Genomic DNA, 23924 nt, shown 5'->3' with positions numbered 1-23924 from the left:
GGGCCAGGAGCATGAGCCACAGTGGGAAGGCAGTGGAGCCCATGAGCGCTGCACTCGGATGCCCATCAGCTGAGGTCAGTGACCACCAGCTCCGTGTTCCCAGCAGCCCTGTGCAGAGGTGACATGTGCTTGGCTGTGGAGCCCCTGCCTGCCCCATATTACTGGTTTTGTGTCCCCGCTGAGGATGGTGGTTCTGCCCAGCGCTGAGTCTGGACACAGGGTGATGGGAGCAGCCTAAATCCCTTTGGAGGCCGGATTAACGTGGCTGTGGAGCTGCCAAGCCCCAGCTCTCGGGCAAGGTGCAAGTTCCTCCTTGGGGCTTTTTCTCACTACCTGCTGTTTGGCTTGGCCCTCGAGAGACTGCTTATCCAAATTCTTTTCCAAAGGAATGCCATCAGGGAGGGACTGTGCAGCCGGCCTAAGAAAATGCCATATCTCATAGCTGCTGAGCGGTAGCTACTCTGAAAGGAGCACAGGTTATTAGGCTCCTCTCCCCTGACAACTGTCACTCTAGCTAAGTGGCCTGCTTGTGACTGACCCGGTGGAGCCTATAGGCAAATGCCAGGCCCACGGTTCGCAGACACCCACAAGGACCTGAAATGACATGATGAGGCTGGGGAAGTGTGACTAACCATGTATTTTACACTTGTCACAGCCTTGAATGTGTAGATTTTCCAGTGAGGCACCCTGGTCATCAGCTCAAAACACTTCTTCCAGCCCTGAGTGGAGTAACTAGATGAAGACAAATCCTTTCTTTGGCCAGATTCTGGCCTTTGGCTTTGTGGTTTTCCCATGGAGACTGGAATGCTTTCTGCCTGAGGCCACTGGCCTATTTCCTCTGCTACCCTCCTGAGGCCCTCTTAATACTCAAAGCCCCAGCTTCCCACTGAGGTATTTTAGTGCTTGTTCTTTGACCTCCCCAGCCCCAGCCTCTCTGCTGCTTCAACATTTAGATCCTCAGCTGTCTTCAGTGGTGACTAGCCTTTCTTCCCAAGAAAGCACAATAATCCTGGGCTGATCAAAAATATCTCCCTGGTCTTAAAGAAAAATACTAACGTTGAAATCACTGAAGTAATCTTAGCTTCTTTAATCAGACTTTGTGGCATAAGGGTTGGGGGAATTTCTTTGCGCTTCTCAGCCCCATTCAGAAAGCAGCTCTCAGCCGTGTGAATTTTTCAACTTGGAGCAGCCCATGGGAGCGCAAGCAAGGAGTGTGGATGAAGGTCACACCTTGTCAGTTTCTGAGAAAACTGGAAGCCTGCTGTTTACCACTGGTCCCGGGACTGGGCTTTACTCCATTTCTTATCTGACCAGTGTCTGCCTAAAGGATGGCCCAGGTCCTGCCATGAGAGAACATCCCCTTTGTCACTTACCTGCAATCCCTTGTTGCTCAGCACAGGTGATGAAAACAAACCCTAATTTCTAATAAAACTGTGTTACAGTGCTGTGGTACAGAGCTGTGCTTGCAGCGACCAGAGCTGGGTCAGCTCACTGTTGTGGACCTAGCTCTTGTTTTCCTCCTGTTCGCCACCTCCCTTGCGTTCTCGGAGTCCGAAATCCTATTGCACTCAGTTGCCCTGCAACCCAGGCTCCCCCTGGTGGAGGATTAAGGACAACACTAATAAGGGCTGGAACTGAGATTTAATATTAAGAATAAAACGATCTCTTTAACAATCACTATGGTAGTAGGGAAGCAGGAATCCCTACGATTCAGGGGGAAATGCAGCACATTTCATCTCTGGCTCTTAAGGATCTGTGAGCAGCTCAGAAAGTAGCTTGGCTCAGACGCCATTCACACATATCTAAAGCTTCTCGGCTGAGTTTCTCCATTTGTCGTCTGGAAAGGCCTGACAGACACAGGCTCATGGCTGGCAGGCCTATTATTCCAGGGACCTCACATGGCTTGCCTCACTCCTTCCCAGGACCAAGGAGGCCAGCGATGCCAACGGCTGACCAGTGCGGAGAAGCCCGAGCCTGATGCTGGCCTCCTGCTCAGCACTTGGCAGAGGGTAAAGAAAACAAGAGTCCAATCTAGCCCTCACCCCACTGGCTGAGAGGCACCGTGACCCTGGGAGATGTTCAGCCAAGTCCGAGCCTCAGGGGAGAAGCATACACTCTAACAGATGGGGCAGTTTCCTGGAAAGGCAGCAAGGACAGCAATCAAGGGCACCACTGGTCAAAAAGGGAGCCTGAGAACCCGGGGGCAGAAATGGCGAGGGTGGCCAAGTGTGCACTGGTTTATTGACCAAACCTCATATTCCAAACAACTTGTGGAACAGGCCAGGAAACCCAGGCCTGTGGCAGCTGAACACAGAATTCCTGGTGGAAAGGTTTACTGGAACACAGTGTAGCCAGGGCTTACGGGGGAGGCCAGCCTTGGAGGAGTCCTACACAGGTCTTCTGGAGAAAACGACTACACCCACCCGCTGAAAAAGAACCCCACAACCAAACGGTACAAACAATAGAAGAGACCCACTGTGGCCCATGGTGGAAAGAGAGTTCTGCAGCAGTTGTGGGAGGAGAGCTGTTCAGAGGCCAGGCCTAGGCACTCAGGCCTCAGCTGGCCTACCAGTGAAGGCCTGATGGTGGTGTCTTCTCATCTTTATTGCTTTCCAGGGAGAAGGGAGGGATCCGGACATCAAAGTGGGAGCCATCAGGCCTCTCGAAGCGGAATGTGCCCCTGCAGGTCAGAGAGAAGGCGGGTTAGAGGGAGTGATGGCAGAGGCCCTGCTGAGGATCTTGAGAGCCCTAGGCCCTTGACTCCGGGACTGAACACAGCAGGATGAGCTCCCTTCAGCCTGGTTCACGTCAAGATAACACTGGTCTACAAACCCGAGAGCCCTTCCTGACCCTACAAGAAAAGAAACACAGCTGCCCTGATTCTGGCCCTTAGATGCACACTCGTAAGCTACCCAACCATACTTTTAGGTTAAGGAGTGAACCACCAGGGGAAAACCAACTACATGGGCAACTCAGTGCCACACCAAACCACCAAACCTCTCAGGTCTAAGTCCTCAGTCCATGAAATCACAGGAACTAGAAAACAGAAAAAAATCCAACAAGTCCCCCATGACAACGAACAGCAGAAAAACCCCATCTCAAGATGGAAGCCAGCCCAGAATTAACAGCAAACTCTGAGCTCTCATGTTTCTGAGCTGTGGCTGTGTCTGCGGAGTTGGGGCACCCCGTCTCCCAGCATGTGCTCACCCACTCACCACATGTGCCCGCTGGAAGCTTGCAAGGAGACGTGGCTGCTGTACTGGAATGCAGGCTGCTCCTTGGATAACACGGGTTCCTATAAGGGTTCAGGGAAAATCGGTAAGGCCAGGCCAGCTCCCCATACCCTGGGGTCACATGCCGACTGCCAGTTCATCAGGAGGGTGCCCCTTCTGGCCCCCCACAATGACTGCCTGCCAGTACTCACCGCCCCCCACCCCCGAGACCAGCCACTGACCTGGGTCTTGCATTCTGATTCTGGGAAAGAGAACCTCAGACTTAACATCTGAGGCCACTGGGCAAAGATGCTGGGCAGAAAACCTCCTCTGTAAACAGCCCTTCCAGAGTCCATTCACTAAGTGCGTGGGTGCCAGGCGCTGTGGTGGTGCTCTGCAAACCTTGGCTAACTTAAACCTCCCGGGAATTATGAGGTAATAGGTGTGACTCCCATTTAACAGGAAGAAACTGAGATTTTTTTGTTAAACTGGCCCAATGTGGGGAATAAACCACAAACAGCTGGCATTCAGAGCCAGACTATCTCACTCCAAAGCCCTGGTCTCACTCAGCATCCCACCCTGCATCCCAAGTCCCTGCTCATGGGGAGAAATACACGTTAAATGTGGTCGCTGGCCATTTCTCAGGACTTCATTCTCAGAAGACAGGGTGGGGTAGTACAGGATTTGCAAAATCCGATCTCTTTGTGGACCAGCAGAGGCAGGTGTATTAAGAGGCAGAGGAGGGGTGCTTGGGTGGCTCAGTGGGTTAAGCCTCTGCCTTCAGCCCAGGTCATGATCTCAGGGTCCTGGGATCGAGCCCTGCATTGGGCTCTCTGCTCAGCAGGGAACCTGCTCCCTCCACCCCATCTCTGCCTGCCTCTCTGCCTACTTATGATCTCTCTCTCTCTCTGTCAAATAAATAATCTTTTATTTAAAAAAAAAAAAAAAAAAAAAGAGGCAGAGGAAAGACAACCAGAAGCAGAGGCTGGGGCAGGTTAGGGGGAGGAGCCCCACAGAAAGGCACAAAAGCTCTGATGTTGGGACTCCCCTGGATTCAAATCTGCCATTATCAGGCACAGGACCGGGGGCCAGTTACTCACTTCGCAACCTCTCTCTTCAGCTGTGACTCAGGCTGTAAGAAACCATCTCATGGGGTTGTTGTAAGGTGTCACCCAAAGCAGCCCAAGGCATCCCACAATGAGCCTCTGTCTCCAGACACAGAGGAAAGGAGAGCAGGCACTGAGCCCCCAGGCCTGCCGGGAAGGACCAGAAGCAGCATTACTGGCCTGATGACGCTCACCCTTCCCACCACGCCTCGGCCTCGCACTGTCTCCAAGGTGCCAGATAAACTGAATATCCTCCAGTGTCGCTCCCGGAGCTGTACCACGTCACTGTCGAGGTTCTCTAAGCGGATACAGTAGCGCCACTGTGGAGGGCAGAGGACAGAGTTCACAGCTGACAAAGAACAGACCTTGAGCTAGCCTACCTGGAATTCTACGAAAGCAAAAGGCAACCAAAAGGGATATCTGCAGTGCACAGACCCCTCCCGCCAGAGCCAAACTGGCCCCCTCCCAGCCCATCTACCCAGGTACACACTCACCCAGTAGACATGGGAATTCTGGGCTTCCTGGGGGAAAAAAAAAAAAAAAGAATTTGAGTCCCAGAGGGCAGGACCAAGTCTGTTCCAATCAAGAGCTCTCCAACTGAGGAGGTGTATTCCAGGAAGGTTGCAGAAACAGAACAATGCTGCGAGTGTCTGTGGGATGGTGACTGGACTGCAGCCAACAAGCCCCAAAGGAGGCAGCCTCCCCTGGCCTGGTCCCTGGCCTCCTCCCTCCTCCTTGATCACCAACAGAGCTGGGTGCCAATGGACATCAGCCACAGGGCCCTTCCCCTTCTCACCAGTCTTCCAGCCAGCTGCTGCCCCCCACCCCTGCAATCACGGCTGGCCCAGGCCATAGCCCTCCTCGGCCCTTCCACAGCCCAACACCGTGACAACACTTGATGGGTTCTGTGCAAACCTCTCCCACTACCATGGGCTCCTGAAAGGCAGGGACAGGGTTTCATGTTTACTAGAGGCTCACAGACAGGCAAGAAAGAGCTCAACAAACATCTGACTAACGCATACCGAGTGTGAACATCAGCCTCTACTGATTTAAACAAGTATGTGTATGTTCTTCATGAACAGGAAGCCTTTGAACCAGAAAGAAGGAAGAGTCAGCCTGGAAGACTCTGTCCCAGAACTTAAGGGTCTGCCGCTCTAGATCCTGAGAGTCTGCCCAGTATGTGCGGCACTTGGAAGCAGAACCACTAGGTACATGGTTTAAATGTGGAATCCACTCCAAAGTCACACTGGGGATACCAGAGAAAATCTGGGGGCCCACCCCGAGGGAAGGGACCCAGGCCAGGTACACACCCTCATGCCCATGTAGAAGGGGATGACGGTGACACGGATGTTCTCAGTTGTTTCCCGGTGGACATCAGAGAGCTCCAGCCAGGGGTGATTCTTCTCTTGCCAGGCCCGAAGCGTCTCCCGGGCCACAAAAGGAGGTGCTGGGGCAAGAGAAGACTAGTTAGTCCAGGCCAGAGTCCCGGGTGTTCTCCAACTGCCCCTCCTAGAAAACTCTTCCAAGTGAGGGCCCAGGGAAATAAGGCACCCAAACTGGAAGCAAAAGCACAGGCTGGAAGAAGGCACAAGGCCACCAAGAATAAGCCCTGAGGCATTATGGGACATCCTGGGAAGAAAAACGGGCTGGGAGTGAGGAGCCCAGGTCTTCAGACCCTACTGTAACCCTGACCTTGCGACTCACTAGCAACCCTGAGTCCCTTCTTCTCATCCCTGAGCCTCAGGTTCCATATCTATTAGGAAGAGACAACTGCCATCTGCCTGACAGATCTAATGGGAGGCTAAATAAGGTTGTGGATATACAGCTTTGAAGCTACTTGTGTGATGCCGTCTTTGAAGAAGGGCCCTCCCATTTCAGCTTCCCTTCTTGAGAGAGCTCACCTTTTGTCTGGTCGTATAGAAGAAATCTTTCAAATAGCTCATGCTGGATGGGAACCTGATCTGTGGAGGTATAGGGGAGGATGTCTTCATGGCTGACATAGTCCAGGCCTGGCACAGAGAGGGAAAAGAAACAGTGAAACTCACACAGGAAAAGAGAGGAACAAGACTGAGAAGAAACACAATGCTGGCCTTGTCTCCAAGCGGGACAAGCCTGGCACCACTGCTCTCAGCTTCTATAATCCCTCCTAGCAGATTAAAGGACATCGGAAAGGCATCGGAGTCTTCTCACTAAGACACACCAGGCCTCTCACCAACAGGCATACTCAGATACACATTCACTACTCACCTGGGATGGCATAGAGGGCCCGGCTATCATCATGGTTAGCCAAGAAAGTCACAGCTTCTGTCTGAGATCTCTGAGACTAAGGAAAGAAGCGAGTCACATTTTCTTAGTCACAATCCAGTCCTGAGAACTTGGGGCCCAGTGCTGATCTGGGCTCTCTTTGACCCTTCTCCCTCCCTCTGTCTCCACCAGGTTTAGGCCTTTCCCAGGGAGAGAAACCCCAGGCCCAGCCACCTTGCTTACTTACTATATGTGGACAGTCTCGGGCATCAATCAGCACCTGATAGTAAGTGTGAGTTTTGCCTTTCACCTCCTTAGAGCCATGGCCTGCAGGATTCTCTGCTCTAGAGGGTAGGGGAAGAAGCCCAAGATCACCCCAAGAGAAACCAAAGTGGTGCCTGCCCTAGCTCCCTACCACCTCCTTACCTAAACGGACTAGTTAGTGCCTGATCTGAAGGGGTTTTGGCATCAGCTGGGTACCTGCTCAGCAACATCCAGGCCCAGCCCATCCCCAGTCAGAATGTGGAGGACCCATGGCACCACGGGAATGAGGAGGACCCATGGCACAGAGTCTCTATTTGTCTTAGTCTCTGGCTGCTTCTTGGAAGGAGGGGACCACGCTGAGAAAATCAAATTGCTGGTTCTATCCCTGGAGCCCTGGGTACCCCACTCTTCCCACATCCCTGGGGTGGTCTGGGGTGGTCTGTGATTACTTAATGGAACTAGGCCTTTTCTTTTTTAATGTACTCTAATGATAAGAGACAGAAAGACAGATTCTAACTGAACATCAGAAAATGAAGGAAATTAGTCCCTCAATGCCTTCTGGGCCACTTATAATGCAAATAGAGAACAGCTTGGGAAGGCATCCTGGGGAGGCCTAAAGGGACCCTCTGGCTTCAGACTGTCCCTGGCACTCAGCACTTTTGTCTCCATGGCGTCCAGGAAGTACTCTGAGACTGTTCACATGGCCCAGGAGGATTTCAGTTCTCCCCTGGGACCCCAATTATGAACATCAGCCATGAGTCAGGCGTCCTCCTGAGGGGACCATGAGCACAATGACAGGAGTACTTACTTTTCTGGAGCTGTAGAAGCCACATCCCGGTCATACAGTCTGGCCTGCCAGGGAAACAGGACAACACCTCGGTAGCCAAAAACACTATGAAGGAAGAGCTAGGAGGAAAGAGAGCCTCAGTGAGTGTGTGGTCCACAAGTCTTTTTTTTTTTTAAGATTTTATTTATTTATTTAACAGAGATCACAAGTAGGCAGAGAGTCAGGCAGAGAGAGGGGGAAGCAGGCTCCCTGCCTAGCAGAGAGCCCAATGCGGGGCTCGATCCCAGGACGCTGGGATCATGACCTGAGCCGAAAGCAGAGGCTTTAACCCACTGAGCCACCAAGGCACCCCCCACAAGTCTTTCCAGGTGGGACTCAGAGCACTAAGCAGCACAGGTAGCTGGTAACCCCAGCACAAGGTCCTGCCGATCTTTCCCTTGAACTCGGTGATCCACCCCCACCAGCTTCAGAATACTCCTGACCCCCTTCACTGGGCTGACTTCTGCTGATCCCTTAGATGGTAGCCTAAAGCTCTAGGAAGACTTCCCTGACCTCCTCTCAACTCAGCACAGTGTATAACCACTGACCCCATAATTCCTTTCTAGACTGCCAACTCTATGAAGGCATTGCTTTTTTTCTTTCTTTCTTTTTTTTTTTTTTTTTTAAGATTTTATTTATTTATTTGACAGAGATCACAAGTAGGCAGAGAGGCAGGCAGAGAGAGAGGGGGAAGCAGGCTCCCCGCTGAGCAGAGAGCCTGATGCGGGACTTGATCCCAGGACCCTGAGATCACGACCTGAGCAGAAGGCAGAGGCTTTAACCCCTGAGCCACCCAGGTGCCCCAGGCATTGCTTTTTGATTCAGGTCCAACACACAACACCAGGTCTATTGCAGGAAGGCAAAAAAAGGGGAGTGGGAAGTTGAATAAACAGAAAGTCCTTACTTACAAGGTGCCTAAAACTATCTCAGTGCATCTGGCACAAAGTTGATACAAAAACTCTGCACCCACAACTTATATTACACTGCAATCAGTTCAATCATGACAAAGTATCAAAGGTTTGCTCTTCTTTCTTTTTTTCTTTCTCTCTCTCTCTCTCCCTCTCTCTCTCTCTTTTTCCCTTTAGCAAGAGAGGAAGGAGAGAGGGAAAGGGAAAGAGAGAATCTTAAGCAGGCTCCTCACTCAGCAGGGAGCCAGATGCAGGGCTCTATCCCAGGACCCTGGGATCATGACCTGAGCCAAAACCAAGAGTTAGCCACTGAAACTTCTGAGCCTCCCAGATGCCCCCAAAGGTTTCCTTTTCTGAAAGCTCCCTCCACTGGCTTCCTACCTTCCACAAACTTACAGGACTCTTCAGCAACCTGGCCCTCTCCTCACTTTGGTCCAAATTATCTCTGTCCACGCTAACTTGGAAAGGGAACCCACTGACACATGAAAAGGATTCACAACCAGGAAAACAGAAACCCCATCTTAAAAAATTTGTGATTCTGCTCTGGCACTAAACACCAAGGCAGAAAACTGTAAAATTCGGGTCTAGGACCAAAACTAACCCTTTCAGAAGCAGGGCACACCTTGAAAACAAATATAAGATGACCCAGCCCAGCACTCACCTGCCCAGTCTCGTATTTTCCGTTCTGTTTTGGCACCTCAAATACACCAACCGTCTCCAAAACTTTGCCCTCTGGTCGGTTCCTGGTTAGGAAGGAAAAGAACAAGCAACTGAAAAGAAAAGCTGAGAAGGTAATGGTACCTACACCATTAGAATAAGCTACTAGGATACTGAGGGGCCAGGCAGTGAGAGCAGAGAAGGGTCAAAGCAGTGAGGGGGGTGGGTAGTGAAGCAGATAAGGGTCCTCCCAAACCACCACTCCAGATTCTGCCTTTCGTCCTTTTGTCTAGCCACAGGCCCTGCCTCAGTTTCTCTGTTAAGTCTGACTGCTCCCAGATCACTTCCTCCTCTCTTCAGTCTCAGCATTCCTCATATCATGCCCTTGCACCCTGCTTATTTATACCCCTTGCCTCTGTTTCTTCCCTGACCCATCCTCCTGACCTCCCACAGCAATTTTTTTTAAAAGACTTTATTTATTTATTTGACAGACAGAGATCACAAGTAGGCAGAGAGGCAGGCAGAGGGGGGGTTGGGAAGCAGGCTCCCTGCTGAGCAGAGAACCTGATGTGGGGCTCGATCCCAGGACTCTGGGATCATGACCTGAGCCAAAGGCAGAGGCTTTAACCCACTGAGCCACCCAGGAGCCCCCCCTCCCACAGCATTTTAACCGCCTTTCCCATCTTGCATTTCCGTTGTTTGTGCCCAGCTCTTATCTCCACTAGAGACTGTAGGTGCCCTGAGAGCAATGCCTGTGTCTGATTAGTTGTGTTCCCCCTCAGAGCCGAGTGTGTGAAACATTTGTTTTATAATTCCAGCTCTGTCTACCCTCCCCCCAAAACTGCAGCCTTTACCCTACCCTTGAGCAGCTTAGCCATCATCTCCAGATGTCCTACCACACTCACTGCACTGCACCTAGTAGTCTCTCAATCTAGTTTTTGTTCAGATTCACATCACATTTCACAGGGGTCTTACACTGCAAATATTTATCATCTCTCCCCAATACCAGTGTCTGATTTCAGCCACAAAAAGTCAGTTCTCTCTGGTCTCTCTGGACAGGGCTGCTTTTTCTAGGAGTCCTTCAAAGACCTGCTATGCTTAACATTTTGGGGATGTGAACCTTATGCTTCCTCTCACTTGATCCTCCAGCCCCAAAGTGACCTGCCTGTCCCATCGCTAGAGACAATGCTCACACCACTCCCCATGGCCTCAAGCCCCCTCGCCAAGTCACAGAGAAAGAACCAATCTCCCCAAGGTCACGCCGAAACCCGGAACCCACGCAGGGCTCATTCTCAAGAGTCCGGTTTCCCACTTCGAGCATCTTTCTGAGGGAGGCTTTGTCCCAATCCGGGGCTGAGGGTTCAAGTCAGGAGCCCTGGGTTTTAATTAAAAGGCTGCCCACTAACAAGAGCGCTCGAGATCTCCACTTGGGGAGGTAAAATTCGCTCCGGGAGGGTTACTAGCTCCCCCTCAGAGCCAGTACTGCGTAACCCAGGGCTCTGGGCCGCGCTCCCTTCTCTGCTCCTGGCACACATCCCAGGCAAGGCAGGTCGGCTCCCGGCCGGGACCCTCTTCCGGGTCGAACTTCAATCACCCTCGGCCGGTCCGGCCTCCTGGCTTCCTCCCTGGCCGAAACAAGCTCCCTGGGCTCCACGTACGGGCCCCGCGCTCCGTCCCTCACCGGGACGAGAGGTGCCTCCGCGTCGTCGTGGTCGCCGCTGGTGGGAAGGCCCCAGCTCCACCTGCCGAACAGAGCGGCCTCGGCCCTCGGGCCCCGGTTAGCGAGCGGGACCACCAGCGGCTGCCCACCGCCAGGGCTCGCCGGGCCACACAGCCCGCCATGTCCCGCCCGAGCGCCTGCTCGGCTGCTGACACTGGGCCCAACCTGCGGCCGGAGGCGTTCTGCCCCCGCCCCACACTGCCCCGCGCCGCCTCCCCGCCCCCTTGGCCCTCTGCCCCGCCTCATCCCGCCCCGCAACCTCCATGCTCCTTCCGGTGAGCGATGAGCGGAAGTCCCTGCTCCCGGTCACCTGACCCTAGGTCCGCCAGACATGGCGTCTTGCTTGCTGGCAGGTGAGCGACTGGTTCGCGCTTTGGGCCCCGGTGGGGAGCTGGAGCCAGAGCAGCTGCCCCGGAAGCTGCGGGCAGAACTTGAAGCTGCGCTAGGGAAGAAACACAAGGACGGCGATTTTTCCAGTGGCCCCGCGCGCCTGGTTTCCTTCCGACTGATCCGAGATTTGCATCAGTATCTGAGAGAGAGTGGTGAGCTGCAGTCTCCAGCCCGGACTCGCCCCCCTTTTTCCACAGTCTTTTCCTTCCTGACTCTTTTTCCCCCTCCGCCATCGTTATGAGAGAGAAAAAAATCCATCACTCTTCACCCGCGGAACAGTCATCTAGCTAACTCAAGAGTCACCTCATAAACCATAGGACAACCCGCTCCCTTGACAGCTTCCATGAGGATTTCTTGTGGGTGGCAAATTTTACGTGTGTAGTTTCTGCTCTCTTGAGAGTCTCTTCTTCACTACCACCCCACCCCCCCTTAGGGCCTCCTGACCTTTGAGGAAGTCCAGTTCTAACCCAGTACACCGCACACAAGTTCAATTTTTTCCTTTTAAGCTACAGTAGAAAACAACTTAGGATAGTGAGCTTGTCCTGTTTGGGTATTTGGATTTCTTTTCATCTGATAGCGTCTTTCTCCACCCCCCCACCCCCCCACACATAGAACGATGGAAAGCTGTGTTGAAAGACCTGAACTGGGAGTAGCAGCTGAGTTCTAGTCCTAGCTCTGCAGCAAACTCCCCTTGGAGAAGTCGTGTCTCTTCCTTGGGTCTCAGTTCCCCTCACTGTGAGGGGAGGGACTAGGACAAACTGGCCTGTAAGGTCTTTTGTCAAAATTAACACAGTCTACCCAGAAGTACAAAGGGTAGACCGCTCAACTACTAGAACTATTAGAACTAAAAAATACCTTTTTGGGGCACCTGGGTGGCTTAGTGTATTGAGCCTCTGCCTTCAGCTCAGGTCATAATCTCAGGGTCCTGGGATCAAGCCCCACATCTGGCTTTTTGCTCAGCAGGGAGCCTGTTTCCCCCTCTCTTTCTCTGCCTGCCTCTCTGCCTACTTGTAATTTATCTCTCTGTCAAATAAAATCTTTAAGAAATAAAAATAAAAAGTACCTCAGATATCATCTAGTACACTATTCTTTAAGTATTTAGCATCACCATGACTTAAACCTATTTAGGGCAGTTCTATTGTGGCCACAGCGTGACTTAATCTGAACACAAATGTAAGTGGCTTATTGTTAGCTGTGACTTTGGCGAAATAATTGAGAGCTGACACTTAGCTATGCATACTAGGAGATATTTATGTGGAATTGTCCTCAATTCTTCTCAATTGAAAATGATCTTGGAGATGAATTGAAATAGGGATGGCCATGTTTTATTTTGGTAGAAAAAATAGAAGGGCCAGACCCTTTTCTGATCTTAATCCTTCAACCTCAATTCTATGCATCATTATGTTTGTAAAAATCTTTTCTTCCCAGGTTCCACACTATACCTTCATGAGCTCCTAGAAGGCAGTGAAATCTATCTTCCAGAGGTGGTGAAGCCTCCCCGGGTATGTAACGGATATATTTGTGAAAGTGGTGTTGGCTGAATTGGACTTACGATACATTCAGATTTATGAATCAACCTCTAGGCTCGAAAATTTGTCTTTTAAATCCTTGAGAGCTGGGATGGGGGAAACAGATACTGTCCTCCCTGCTTGACAGGTTGGAAAACAGATCTGCAAAAAAACAAAAGGTTTCCAAAGCAGTGGAGGCATAACTAGTACATGGGTCTCTTAGCACCCTTAGGAGTGCTTTGTCCCCTGAAACCAATGATTGTAACACGGCTTTCTAGTAAGCTGGGGATATCTTTCTCATTTGATTTTTCTGCCTCAGAACCCAGAGCTAGTTGCCCGTTTGGAGAAGATTAAGATACAGCTGGCCAATGAGGAATATAAGCGGATCACATACAATGTCACCTGTAAGGTAAGGGCCCGCTCCTCAATACAAGGACTGAGTAGCTTCTGAAAGCAGACCTCTGTGCTGGGAAGAGATACAGAGGGGGGAAAAAAAACATCGTGGAAGCTTAGTTTTTATACTAGTCAGGGTCCACAGAAGCTCTGTGCTGCATACAAACCTAATACAATTCCCAGCTCATTTACTGAGACTCTGGGCTCAGATGGTGACAGATTCTTAAAAGTTGGAGAGGTGGAGATAAGCCTTGGAGCCTTTCTTCTGATAGGACTCCCTATTATTCTGTGGCATGCTCCCACCCTGGAGCAAGAGAGGAGTAGATGGGTACTGGGAACCTATGTCCTTTTTCTGAAATGCATGATCTGTGGTTCAGGAAAAAATCTATCTGGTTCTGACAACAGAATCCATGGAGAAGGCAGACTTAATATGTTGGGAAATAAAGAGAGCAGAGCCCAGACTGACAAATAGTTACTCTCTGGGCTGCCTCTGAGCTGCTTCCATTGGGAATCATTTGTGTTTTCTTTTTCCCAGGATTCAAGACATGGTGGGACTCTTAGTGAACTGGGAAAGCAAGGTGAGGTGCTGGGATATCACACTGCTGAAACCTGGGACGGGTTGGTCATGGCACTTCTTCCCACCCCAGGGCTCTGGGTTTAAGCCTGAGCTATTCAGACTTGCCGTTTGAAGGCCCTCTTGTCTCACCCAGAGATAAGAGGGCCTTGTGGAGGATGCTGACATAAACGTTTCTTCCCTGGGTTCTTCCCCAAAGTGAGGTCAGTGAAAGCTCTGGTCATCACCATCTTCAACTTTATTGTCACGGTGGCAGCTGCCTTCGTCTGTACTTACCTTGGAAGCCAGTACATCTTCACAGAAATGGCCTCAGTAAGTAAGCACTGGGCAAGGCAGGGTATCCCAGGTGGGAGTGTTGGTGGGAGAGAGAGGATGTATGTGAAGGTGCCTTGAACAAGTTAGGCATTAGACAAGCATTTATTTAGTAAACAAGAGGAGCATTTGAGCTGTCCAGCATTCATGGGAGTACATAATAACCTCAAGAGAATCCAGATTCTCTTTTCTTCCCTTCCCCGCAACCTGTGGTCTGGGTTTCCCCCCCCCCCCCCACCCCCCCCCCCCCCCCCCCCGCCATCTTTACCAGAGGCCCTGGAGGCTGCAGAGCTGGATGCTGGCCTGCATCCCCTAAGCCTGGTTCTTTCTCTCCCCAGCGGGTACTGGCTGCCTTGATTGTGGCCTCTGTGGTGGGCCTGGCCGAGCTTTATGTCATGGTACGGGCAATGGAAGGCGAGTTGGGAGAGCTTTAACCTGAGGGTTCATCATCAAAGTCTGGAGCCGGTTTGGGGAGACTCCAAGCTCCCAGCTGCCAATCACTGACTCAGTCCACTTGTCAGGCCCTTTGTCTACAGCTCTGGTTAGTCAGAGGGCCAAGCCAGGGCCACCTGCTGTTCGTGCCAGAGCCCCAGCCTCTGTCAGTTTCCAGAGGGGCAGTAAAGGAGAGTCAGACAACAACTGAAAAGAACTGGTCTTTCAGTTCCTTCTCCTGAACCCAGTGCCCGTCTGCGTTCTGTAGTCCATCTGGGCCCTCCCAAGGCTGGGTTTTTCCCCATCAGGAGTAAATAGAATCCAGGTCTTCCTAGAAGTGGACCACATTGCCTTGAACTTCCCCAAGTGTACAAATTAATGGTCCCCCTTGCTTCACACACCCTTGAGGCAGACCTGTAATTTAGATCAGTAACCTCCAAAACAGAAAGGATTGCCTTTCTAGAAGCCAGTTTGTGTCAGAAGAGGAGCTGATCACAGGACATCAAATGAGAGAAAGACAGGTTGGTATAGGATGCTGAAATTGGGAGCTAGGCAGCTACCTTTCCAGAATCTTAGTTTCATTCTTCATCCTCTGCTCACCTTTTTCAGATTTTCTGTATGTTTCTGCCTGTCTCTACCACTCACCAGCCCTCCTTAAACTGCCCACCTTTTTATCACCCTTTGCTCTGCCTCCGAAAATGAAAACAATTCAGATGGCAAAACAGTATGTCTGCTTTTAATTGAAAATCTCTTGTGCTGGTGTGTGTTGGTGGCAAGAGTATGCCTACTGTAGATTGTCTCAGCTAATACAGGGAGACGTTCTTTGTAGATAGGGACTGTTTCCAGATTTGACTGTATATGTGGGCATAAATAACCATATACATGAATACATAAACATAACATGTTATGAGTATGTATACATATTATTGTATGTAAGCCTAACGGAGGTTATTTTATGTAGATTCTTAAAATGTCGGAGTTTGGGGGAGTGTGGAAAGTAGATTGTAAGTGTGCACAGTTGAGTAATTGCTTTACGTCATTACTCTTGGTCTTCATAACAATCCTGGAGGTTGGAAGAGGAAACGGCATTAGGCCCCTTTTCCCCGAAGACAGAACTGAGGCTGAGAGAGATCAGATGACCAGCTGTGGTCCTTCCTCTGTGAAATGGAGCCAAAGACTGCTAAGTGGTGTTGAAGTCCCCATGTAATGTTAAACTTCCAAGAACTTAAATTAGTGGTGTACTGATAGAATCTGTGTAAAGGTCCTTAGAAACTGTCAGCAATAGATTTTTATCCAATAAATATTTATTGTATCCATTGTATTCTTACTTCAGATCTTGTCACAACACAGAAGCCCAAAGATTGCTTAGTTCTGATCATTGTTCAGGATCTGTTCGTATTCTTAGTATATGTGCTGTCGAAGCAAGCACAGTTCAGGGTCTGTTCCTAATGGTATGTTCCTTTCCTTTTGTTCACACTGTGAGCTCCTGTGGCCTTTTTTCCCCCCCAGGATACACTTCTGTTCTTAGAAATTATACACTCATGGGGCGCCTGGGTGGCTCAGTCAGTTAAGCGTCCAACTTGTGATTTTGGTTCAGCCCACAATCTCATGGGTTGTGAGACTGAGCCTCGCATCAGGCTCTGAGCTCAGTGGGAACGTCTGCTTGAGTATCTGTCCCTCCCTTTCTGTCTCTCTTTAAAATAAATAAATCGGGGGGGGGGGTGTTGTTTGTTTTTTTAAAGAAGGAAAGAAATTACACACTCATTGGTTCAGTAGACATTTGCTTTCCAGGTTTGCTAGTTTCTACTTGATACATAGCCCGTCCCGGCTTCCCCAGATGGTACATGAGAGAGAGGGAAGGTTTCCTTCCTCTTGTCCCATCACAGATGACTTTGTTGAGAAATCTTAGAATTTCTGTTGTTGGTTGAAAGAAATGTCAGCTGTGAGAAAAAGTGCAGGTGGCATTTTACAACGTTTCTAGCAACCCAGACCACTTAAGACTGAGTTTAAAAGCTGCACTGAATGTTTGTGGAGATTCATGGCTATCCTACTTGCGCTGAATTCTGCTGGCCAGGTAGCCTGTGGGCCCACATGGCCTTCAGTGTTCAACCTCCCACTCCCCACCCCAGGTACCTGGATTGGAAGGTTGGAAGGCTTGTAAATGTTAGATGAAGGGCAGGCCCCCTCAAACAGCTTCTGACCCAGAGCGTCTTCTCACACTGAGATTGGGTCATTCCACATATGCACCCCTTTCACCAGAATGGGGTCCTTACCTGAACCCAAGCCCCTCCTCCCAAGTTTAACACACTCTGTAGCCTCGAACACTTATGGAGTGCTCCTTTATGAGCCATGGTACTGTGCTAGCTGCTGGAAATCAAGAGGTAAAAGACCTAGTTCCTGCCTAGGAAATCTTGACCGTGCAATGTTTTCCATGTGCAGGGACAGAGCTGGAGATAGCAGTCGGGTGGCCTGTGCTCTGGGTCTCATCACAGAGAAGAGAACTCTCTGCTCTCGGCCACTTCCTCCCTCTCTTAACCGCCCCCAGTGCAGTCTGGACGTAGGGCTTCCCAAGGCAAAAGGGAGTGCTTGGCAGGAGCCAGGGGAACAAGAAGTTTGGGGTCTTTCCAGTTTCTCCTCATCTGCTGTATGGAGAGGGAAGGTTGAATTGAGAGCTTTTATAATGCATCAACCAGACGAAGCCCTTCACTTAACATTATTGCTTCTCATTCCCCCAAATTGAGAGAAGACAAGTATTATCACCCCCATTTTGCAGGCTCAGAGACTTTCAGAGAATTGCAAGGTTACATAGCAGAGCCAGGATTTGAATCCAGCCCAGACTGATGGCAAACTCCTGCTTTTCTGGAGCAGAGCAGCTCCAGAAGTAGAGGCAGCTGGAACATCCTGGAAGCAGTGGGAGCGGGAGCAGAAGGTGCTAGCCGAGGCTCCCATCTCCCTAGGGTCTGTCAGCCAGAGCCCTAAGCCCTTCAATTAACCATCCCTCTACCTAATCCCGCTGGAAGCCTGGGGAATGTCCCCCACCCAGGACCTGTGTGGAACCTGGCCCTATTTAGGGATTAGGTGATGGAGATACATTTCAAAAGCAAACAGCGCTTGTCCCCATTCGTTTGCAGCACACAACAATCCAGATTAAGGTATAGAGTTTGGGTTTTATTTGGAGATTAGTTGGCATTACAGATGACGGTGATATGAAAACCCAGTGTTGCCAGCACGCACTCCCCCACCCCCTGCTAAATCTGTCAGGTTGTCTCCACAACCTCAGGTCACAGGGCAGCCAATCTGATCTTTGTGAAAATTAAATGAACATAAGCCCCGGGCTCCTCTTTCTACTTTATGACTTTAATATCACTTCCTCTTCAGATCCATGGTTCTGATTAATATGTCCAGGTGGTGGTAGGTCAGAAGAGGGGGCCCTGGTTCCCAACAGCCTGAAATTAGTCTCAGTGCTCTCCTCGCCTAACTCACTTAGCAGTTAGCTAGCTAATGGCCTGAAAGTGAGGGCTGGCTGCCCATTCTTTGGAGGGAGGAGGTGTTGTCACCTGGGGTGAGAAAAATTGAGGGCCTGGCCTGGCTCCTGAAAGGTGGAAAACCTGGCCCTTACCTCATCTCTCTGAAGGGACCTCCCGCCATGGCGATGGGCACAGGCTCAAGGAGGGGCAGAGTGCTGGGGAGCAGGACACAGGCCCTGGTGACTCTGGGCTGGACAGGATGACAGTCAGAGGGAGGGATACCTGCACTAACCTTCCGATAAGAAAACTCCCTTGTGTAAAAGGAGGGGTGAGGGATCCACATCTGATATGTTCAGTCCTAAGGGGCAGGGTGGGCTGCGGAGCCAGAGGAGCGATCTCAAAAGTTCTAGACTTAATTTAGGAGTGGTCCAGGTTGGTGACGATGGCAGAGGCATAGATGAGGTCAGATAAGCTGCCCAATGAGGTCTGGGGAGTGGCTCGCTCTGAAGAAAGGTGGACCCCTGAAACCCCAGCTGGTCCCCATGGGGCTACAGCTTTAGCCCCTGTCCACCCCTGTCCTGGACCCAAACCAGGAGCTGGGCAGGAAGCATGTCGACCCATTGAGGCACACTGAGGTGTGCTGTTGGAAGGTGGAAGCTGGACTAGTGTTCGGGGCTCCCGGGCCTGCTGGAGGGTGTCCGGAAGAGGACGGGCTCTCTGGGTGTGCTCGGGCCTGGGGCTTAGGCCTCCCGCCTTCCTGTTCTTGATTCTCTTGGCCCGGCGATTCTGGAACCACACCTGATCAGGGAAAAAATAATCTCTTCTGGCACCAGCTCCCCCTCCCCCAGCTACAGGGAAAGCAAAACCTGGAGAGAGGATACCCAGAGAAAAGGGACTGTGCGAGAGTACCCTCACCCTCAGACGGGGTCACTGCTCACCTGTATCTTGGCCTCAGGAAGGCAAGTGACCCGAGCCAGGTGCTCACGCGTGCTGATGTCAGGGTAGGGCCATGCTGCAAACACCCGCTCCAGCTCCAGCAGCTGCCCCCTGCTGAAGGTGGTCCGCTTTCTCCGGTGGGAACCCAACCCACTGGTGTGGCCTGTGGGCCGGAGTAGGAGTCAAGCCAGGATCCTTTGCAAGAGCCTCCATCCCAGCCTCAAGACCCTCAGCAGACCCTGAAGTCCCTTCCCCGATTCCTCATTTTGACCTTCCCCCAGCCTACCCTTTCCCCAGCAGATCACCTGTTGCAGGTGCATCCTCAGGGCTGGCCATGGAGCTGGCAGAGAACGAGGAGCCAGAGGGCCATGCCAAGGCTGTGCCCACACCACACCCCTCCTCCTGGGGTTTTATCCTGCTCAGAGGACCAGCCCCGCCTCCAGGAGGGGAGAGGTTTCCTGTCTAGCTTGAGAGGAGCAGAGCTGTCCCAGAGGAAAGAGGGGAGGGCAGGGGCAGTGTTGGGGCTTGTGTGGGTCTAGGGGCGGGAGGCAAAACTTTGGTGGCCCCTGCTCCTTCAGGGCTCATGAAGGAAGCCGGTCCAAGACCCCCTCCTCACACCCGCAGACTCCAACACTCTGTGTCTGAAATCCTGTGCTTTGTGGAAATATTCCCAGGACACCTTCCAGGAGGAAAAAAACAAAAAACAAAAAACAAAAAACCAACCCTGTCTCTAGGGCTCCCGGGGCTTCACCAGGCCCTTCTGGAGCCCTCAATGTGCTGTGCTGGCTGCCTTCAGGGGAGAGCGGGTGGACTGCTGTGCCACAGTGGAAGGCTGGGCAGGATGAAGAGGATGACAGGGATGGCAGGGGAACTGCAGCCACCCCGCCCCCAGCAGGGCTGGGGAGCAGATGTCCCCACCAGCCTGCCCTCAGGTCCACCTCAGAGATTCATCTGTGTTCAGCCGTTTCTCCATGGCCCCCTGAAAGCCCAATGGGCTTCTTGGAGTCCAGGAACCTAGAAGCAGAGGAGGTTCCCCGGAAACAATCGAGGAGTTCTAAGGAGATATTTGTTTTTACAGAGTATTCATCCTTTTAAGTCTTCTGAGCCACTTTTCTTTTCTTTTAAAGATTTTATTTATTTATCTTGACAGAGATCAAAGTAAGCAGAGAGGCAGGCAGAGAGAGAGAGAGTGGAGGAAGTGGGCTCCCTCCTGAGCAGAGAGCAGGACGCGGGGCTCGATCCCAGGACCCTGGGATCATGACCTGAGCCAAAGGCAGAGGCTTTAACCCACTGAGCCACCCAGGCGCCCCTGAGCCACTTTTCTAAGAGAAGTGGGTGCATTTGAATTCCCTTCGAGTTCTTGCCCTTCCCCCTCCTAACCTCAGTGACCCACACCCTAGACTGAAGACAGGCCTCAAAGAGAGGATCATCCTAGGGGTGCGTTTGGGGGAGTACAGCAGCCCCCCAACCACACTGCAGCTCAGAACAGGCAGAAAAGCTAAACCAGAACCCCACTCCCTCCGCCCCTTCTCTCTCCTCCAAGACCCTAGTCAACTCCAAGAGGCAAAGCAAGCCCAGGGCTGGGAGGAGCGCTGGTTGCTCCTGTCATCAGTGGGGTTCAAGTTCCTGCTGATGTTGGTAGGTTGGTAGGGGCTGCTTAGCTCAGGCAGAAGGCTAGCACTCATGAGGCCTTCCCCAGCCCAGAGTTTTTGGGGTTTACAGGGCCTGAGCCCAACGTGGACTGGACACGAGGAGGCTCTCCTCCCCCAAGACATCATGACACTCCAGCCTCCCCTCCTTTCCCCAAGCAAATCCGTGTCTCCTGCCTGTCCACCCCAGTCAGGACAGTAGTCTTAAATTCAGGGTCAGGGGATCTTTATTGGGCTAGATGGAAAAGGTTGAGGAAGGAATAGTGGAGGGCCCAGCTGTGTGGGCTCAGATTCCTACTGGTGGCCGGGGGCTGAGCAGCCCAACCAGTACTGGGCGATGGAGCGTGGGTAAGGAGGGCTCACAGTGTCCACTCGCCGTGTGCGAAGGTTGACTCGGTAGTACTTGTCTGAAAGAGAGGTTGGGAGAGGGTGTGTGAGACCCAGCCCCACCCTGCCCATCCCTGCCCTGAGAAGGAACACGTGGGTGTCTCCTGGAAGGGTAAGTGAACATCCAAAATGCAGCTAAGGACTCCCACCCTGTCCTTCTGGAGTCACCGCCCAAGAGCCATGTTCAGCCCACGGGGGACCAGGGACAGCAGGGAGGACCCAGCTGGACGAGGAACTGCAAGGATGGCAGAGGCTCCCACCTTGTAAGAAGAAGTAAACACTTTGGATGGGTTCGCAGGTGGCAGGCACAAGCCAGTCCATGTCGTAGTCATAGTTGTAGGTGCCCAGGCCGCTCTCCTCACTGGAGAACCAGGACAGCCAGGTTGAACGGGATTGTCGGTGGGGGTTCTGGCTGCGGCCTCGGCCACGGAGACTGTTACTGCGTGAACGGTAGCGCTTACGGTTGCGGCGCTTGGACTTGGGCTTCTTGGCCCAGGATCGGGGAGCTGAGCCCGAGATGTAGATGCGGCCGGCTATGGCTGCATCCACCGGCGTGGGCACACCGGGCCAGTCCTGGCTGATGAACCGGGGCTGTCCAGCACCACCTGTGGTGGGGGATGGGTTAATGAAAGCCCTGGAGGCCTGTAGAGTTCATCTGGTACCCAGCAATAGGCTGTTCCTTTGCCCAAGGACACCACAGGCTCATGGCAGAGCACAGCACCTGGGCCCTCTGACTCCCTGTCCAGTGCTCTTTCTCCTGGCCTTTCTCCACGACAAGCCTCCCCACTTGCCTCAGTCACAGCCCCTCCTCCTGCTGGCCATGCGCTTGGCTGTGCTAAGCAAAGTCCAGTGTGCAGGGTCCAGGTGGACCTCCCCCCAAAGGTCAACAGAAACAAAGTCTGGCCTGAGCAAACAGCTTTTGACCCATTGCTCCGCCATCACAGCCCCCTCTGGCCGGCAGTGCCCTGGCCCTCCTGGTCCCAGGAGGAGAAAGCGAGATTTGCCCTCCCTCCATACCGGAAGGTCTGTTCCAGAAGAGAAGCTCGAAGAAGGTCTCCCACCTGTCCCTCTGCAGCAGGGCAAAATGTTCAAACACGGCAGACAGGGAGCTGCCTTCACACTCCTCCTGACTGGGCTGCTGCTGGAACTCATATTCCCAGTACTGTCTCCCTGAGTGAGGAACCAGGATGAGGGAGGGAGGCCGGGGGTGGGGAGGAGATGTGTGAGCAAGGCTGGAAAGCCAGCCTCAAGGCTGCTGAAGATGGAAGCTCCTGGCAGGGGGTGAGCCTAGTTTGACCTTGCCCCTAGAGGAGTGTGGAGGCAAACTGAGACCACCCCACTGCCTGCTCTTTCTCCCACCCCTCCCTTGGTACCCTTGAAGAAGTAGACCCGCTCCCGGCCACTGTAGCTATGAGCAGGGAGAGCCAAGGCTGCATCCACGTTGTCTGGAATGCCCTTGAAGCCTTCAGAGATGTTGCGGGGGAAATCGGGTTCCAGGACACCATCCTCAAAGCGCCAGTACTGATTACCCTAAGGGGTAGAGAAGGAGGAGGGAGTTAGGGGGTAGCTGGCTGGGCACAGGCTGAGTCTACCACCCAAGGTGCAGCCATCCCAATTCTAAGCTTGTCACCTGGGATCTAGAGCCCTGGGTTTCCCTGTCCTCAAGAGCCCCAGTCATGAACCACAGGCTGGGATCCTACCTTCTCGCCCGCCCTAGTCCTGGGCACAGCAGCCCTCCTCCCCTGCCTAGATTACCCTTGACCCTGACCCTCAGCCTCCGGGGCCTCATACCTTGAAGAGATAGGTCTTCCCCTGACAGTTGATGCGGGTGAAGGCAGCATCAATGGGGCCCTCAATGCCCCAGACATCTTGGATAAGCTTGGGGTACCCAGGCCTCACTGCCTCTTCATCCAGCTCATAACAGTACCGCCCTAGAGTGCGGGAGGCTGTGTGAGAGAGGAGAGGTTCCAGGGGCAGACCCCTACCCCGCAAGACGTGCCCCTGGAGTCACCTCGAAAGGCAAAAAGGGAGCCATTCTTGAGGTCAGTGAAGGCATCAAAGGGCTTCCCACTGCATAGCTCCTCCTCTGCTGGGGACTCAGGGATGACTTCACCCTGTCCCTCAGGCCCTGAAGCCTCCTGTCCAGGTCCCGGCGCCTCTTCCTCTGGGCTCAGAATCGGTACCTGGGCGGGAGACTCTTCAGGCTGGGGCTGCAGGCCAGGGCTCAGCGTGGTGCTCTCTGGCTGTGTGAGGACGCTTGCCGAGGTCCCCTCGGGGTAGTCAAAGGCCCCGTACTCATCTTCTGGCAGAGTGAACACGTCCCCACGAGTCACTGCAGGCAGAGTGGGTGGTGGTGAGTGTCCAGCCGGAGAGGGGACCCCAGGCCCACCCAGCCCTTCCAGACACACCTTGGGGTTTGCACTCGGCCACGTAGTCCTCGCAGCAGCTCTGGTAGTAAGAGCAGAGCTCGTCGCATTGACACTTCCTGTCCGCGTTGAAGCCCTCAGTGCAGCGACCTTTGCAGGACTCTGTGGGGGAGAACGGGTCAGTTGGCATGGCCAAGCCCAGATCACCCTTGCCCACCCTTCATTGGCCCCAAGGGCCACCGGTACCCTCTTTCTTGCACCTTGGTCAGCCAGAACAACCCACGCCAGCAGGGCGAGCAGCAGCAAAGGCCTCGGGGAAGCCATAGCAGGCCCCTAGCTTCCAGCCTGGTGAACTGGGCTCTGCGCTCCTGGAGGTCTCTGCTGTGGATGCTTGAGGAAGGGAGGGAAAGGTGGGGACTGGGAGGGAGGGAACCAGAGAAGAAGAGCTGCCTTCTCTCCTGTTCTGTTTGCTCAGTCTCTGGCCCAGCCCCCAGTGCCCTGGATCCCAGAGGCTGCTGTAGCCAAGGGTCACATTCCTGGAACTCTGGGCCTGGGAGAACTGTGAATGGGATT

At 52.6% G+C, this 23924-nt stretch overlaps 4 protein-coding genes across 4 annotated transcripts; 1 reads left to right on the top strand and 3 right to left on the bottom strand.

Moving 5' to 3' along the window:
* Positions 1–1622: 1622 nt before the first annotated feature.
* POLDIP2 (DNA polymerase delta interacting protein 2) lies at positions 1623–11136 on the bottom strand. The gene is made up of 11 exons (XM_032845337.1): positions 10899–11136; positions 9222–9303; positions 7635–7732; positions 6810–6906; positions 6566–6641; positions 6220–6327; positions 5629–5765; positions 4813–4839; positions 4513–4638; positions 3216–3295; positions 1623–2680 (listed from the first exon to the last, which is right to left on the bottom strand). Exons 1-11 carry the CDS (start codon positions 11057–11059, stop codon positions 2566–2568), a joined length of 1107 nt encoding a protein of 368 aa, XP_032701228.1. The 5' UTR covers positions 11060–11136; the 3' UTR covers positions 1623–2565.
* A 100-nt stretch (positions 11137–11236) lies between these two features.
* Positions 11237–15867, top strand: TMEM199 (transmembrane protein 199). Its single transcript, XM_032845340.1, has 6 exons — positions 11237–11479; positions 12756–12829; positions 13155–13244; positions 13764–13806; positions 14002–14114; positions 14453–15867. Exons 1-6 carry the CDS (start codon positions 11269–11271, stop codon positions 14546–14548), a joined length of 627 nt encoding a protein of 208 aa, XP_032701231.1. The 5' UTR covers positions 11237–11268; the 3' UTR covers positions 14549–15867.
* A 2447-nt stretch (positions 15868–18314) lies between these two features.
* Positions 18315–19365, bottom strand: SEBOX (SEBOX homeobox). The gene is made up of 3 exons (XM_032845341.1): positions 19255–19365; positions 18952–19112; positions 18315–18811 (listed from the first exon to the last, which is right to left on the bottom strand). The coding sequence occupies exons 1-3, from the start codon at positions 19283–19285 to the stop codon at positions 18431–18433; spliced, it is 573 nt and encodes a 190-aa protein (XP_032701232.1). The 5' UTR covers positions 19286–19365; the 3' UTR covers positions 18315–18430.
* Positions 19366–20807: 1442 nt separating this feature from the next.
* Positions 20808–23812, bottom strand: VTN (vitronectin). Its single transcript, XM_032845336.1, has 8 exons — positions 23612–23812; positions 23394–23513; positions 22997–23317; positions 22777–22916; positions 22359–22515; positions 22003–22155; positions 21246–21590; positions 20808–21005 (listed from the first exon to the last, which is right to left on the bottom strand). Exons 1-8 carry the CDS (start codon positions 23673–23675, stop codon positions 20893–20895), a joined length of 1413 nt encoding a protein of 470 aa, XP_032701227.1. The 5' UTR covers positions 23676–23812; the 3' UTR covers positions 20808–20892.
* Positions 23813–23924: the final 112 nt, after the last annotated feature.

Source organism: Lontra canadensis, unplaced genomic scaffold (genome assembly GCF_010015895.1).
Source record: "Lontra canadensis isolate GAN:19392208 unplaced genomic scaffold, GSC_riverotter_1.0 scaffold163, whole genome shotgun sequence".
NCBI lineage: Eukaryota > Metazoa > Chordata > Mammalia > Carnivora > Mustelidae > Lontra > Lontra canadensis.
This window is presented reverse-complemented; position numbering and strand designations above follow the sequence as displayed.

Coding starts and splice junctions, on each gene's coding strand:
- POLDIP2 (XM_032845337.1), bottom strand. CDS start 11,059: ATGGCGGGCTGTGTGGCCCGGCGAGCCCTGGCGGTGGGCAGCCGCTGG. Junction 5,766..6,219: donor TCTATACGACCAGACAAAAG/GTGAGCTCTCTC, acceptor CTCTTGCCCCAG/CACCTCCTTTTGTGGCCCGG. Junction 3,296..4,512: donor GCCGAGGCGTGGTGGGAAGG/GTGAGCGTCATC, acceptor GAACCCTTATAG/GAACCCGTGTTATCCAAGGA.
- TMEM199 (XM_032845340.1), top strand. CDS start 11,269: ATGGCGTCTTGCTTGCTGGCAGGTGAGCGACTGGTTCGCGCTTTGGGC. Junction 13,807..14,001: donor TAGTGAACTGGGAAAGCAAG/GTGAGGTGCTGG, acceptor TCTTCCCCAAAG/TGAGGTCAGTGAAAGCTCTG. Junction 14,115..14,452: donor TCTTCACAGAAATGGCCTCA/GTAAGTAAGCAC, acceptor TTCTCTCCCCAG/CGGGTACTGGCTGCCTTGAT.
- SEBOX (XM_032845341.1), bottom strand. CDS start 19,285: ATGGCCAGCCCTGAGGATGCACCTGCAACAG. Junction 19,113..19,254: donor TGAGGATGCACCTGCAACAG/GTGATCTGCTGG, acceptor TCCGGCCCACAG/GCCACACCAGTGGGTTGGGT. Junction 18,812..18,951: donor TTCCTGAGGCCAAGATACAG/GTGAGCAGTGAC, acceptor TTCCCTGATCAG/GTGTGGTTCCAGAATCGCCG.
- VTN (XM_032845336.1), bottom strand. CDS start 23,675: ATGGCTTCCCCGAGGCCTTTGCTGCTGCTCGCCCTGCTGGCGTGGGTT. Junction 23,514..23,611: donor GGTTGTTCTGGCTGACCAAG/GTGCAAGAAAGA, acceptor TCTCCCCCACAG/AGTCCTGCAAAGGTCGCTGC. Junction 22,917..22,996: donor CTCCCTTTTTGCCTTTCGAG/GTGACTCCAGGG, acceptor CCCGCACTCTAG/GGCGGTACTGTTATGAGCTG.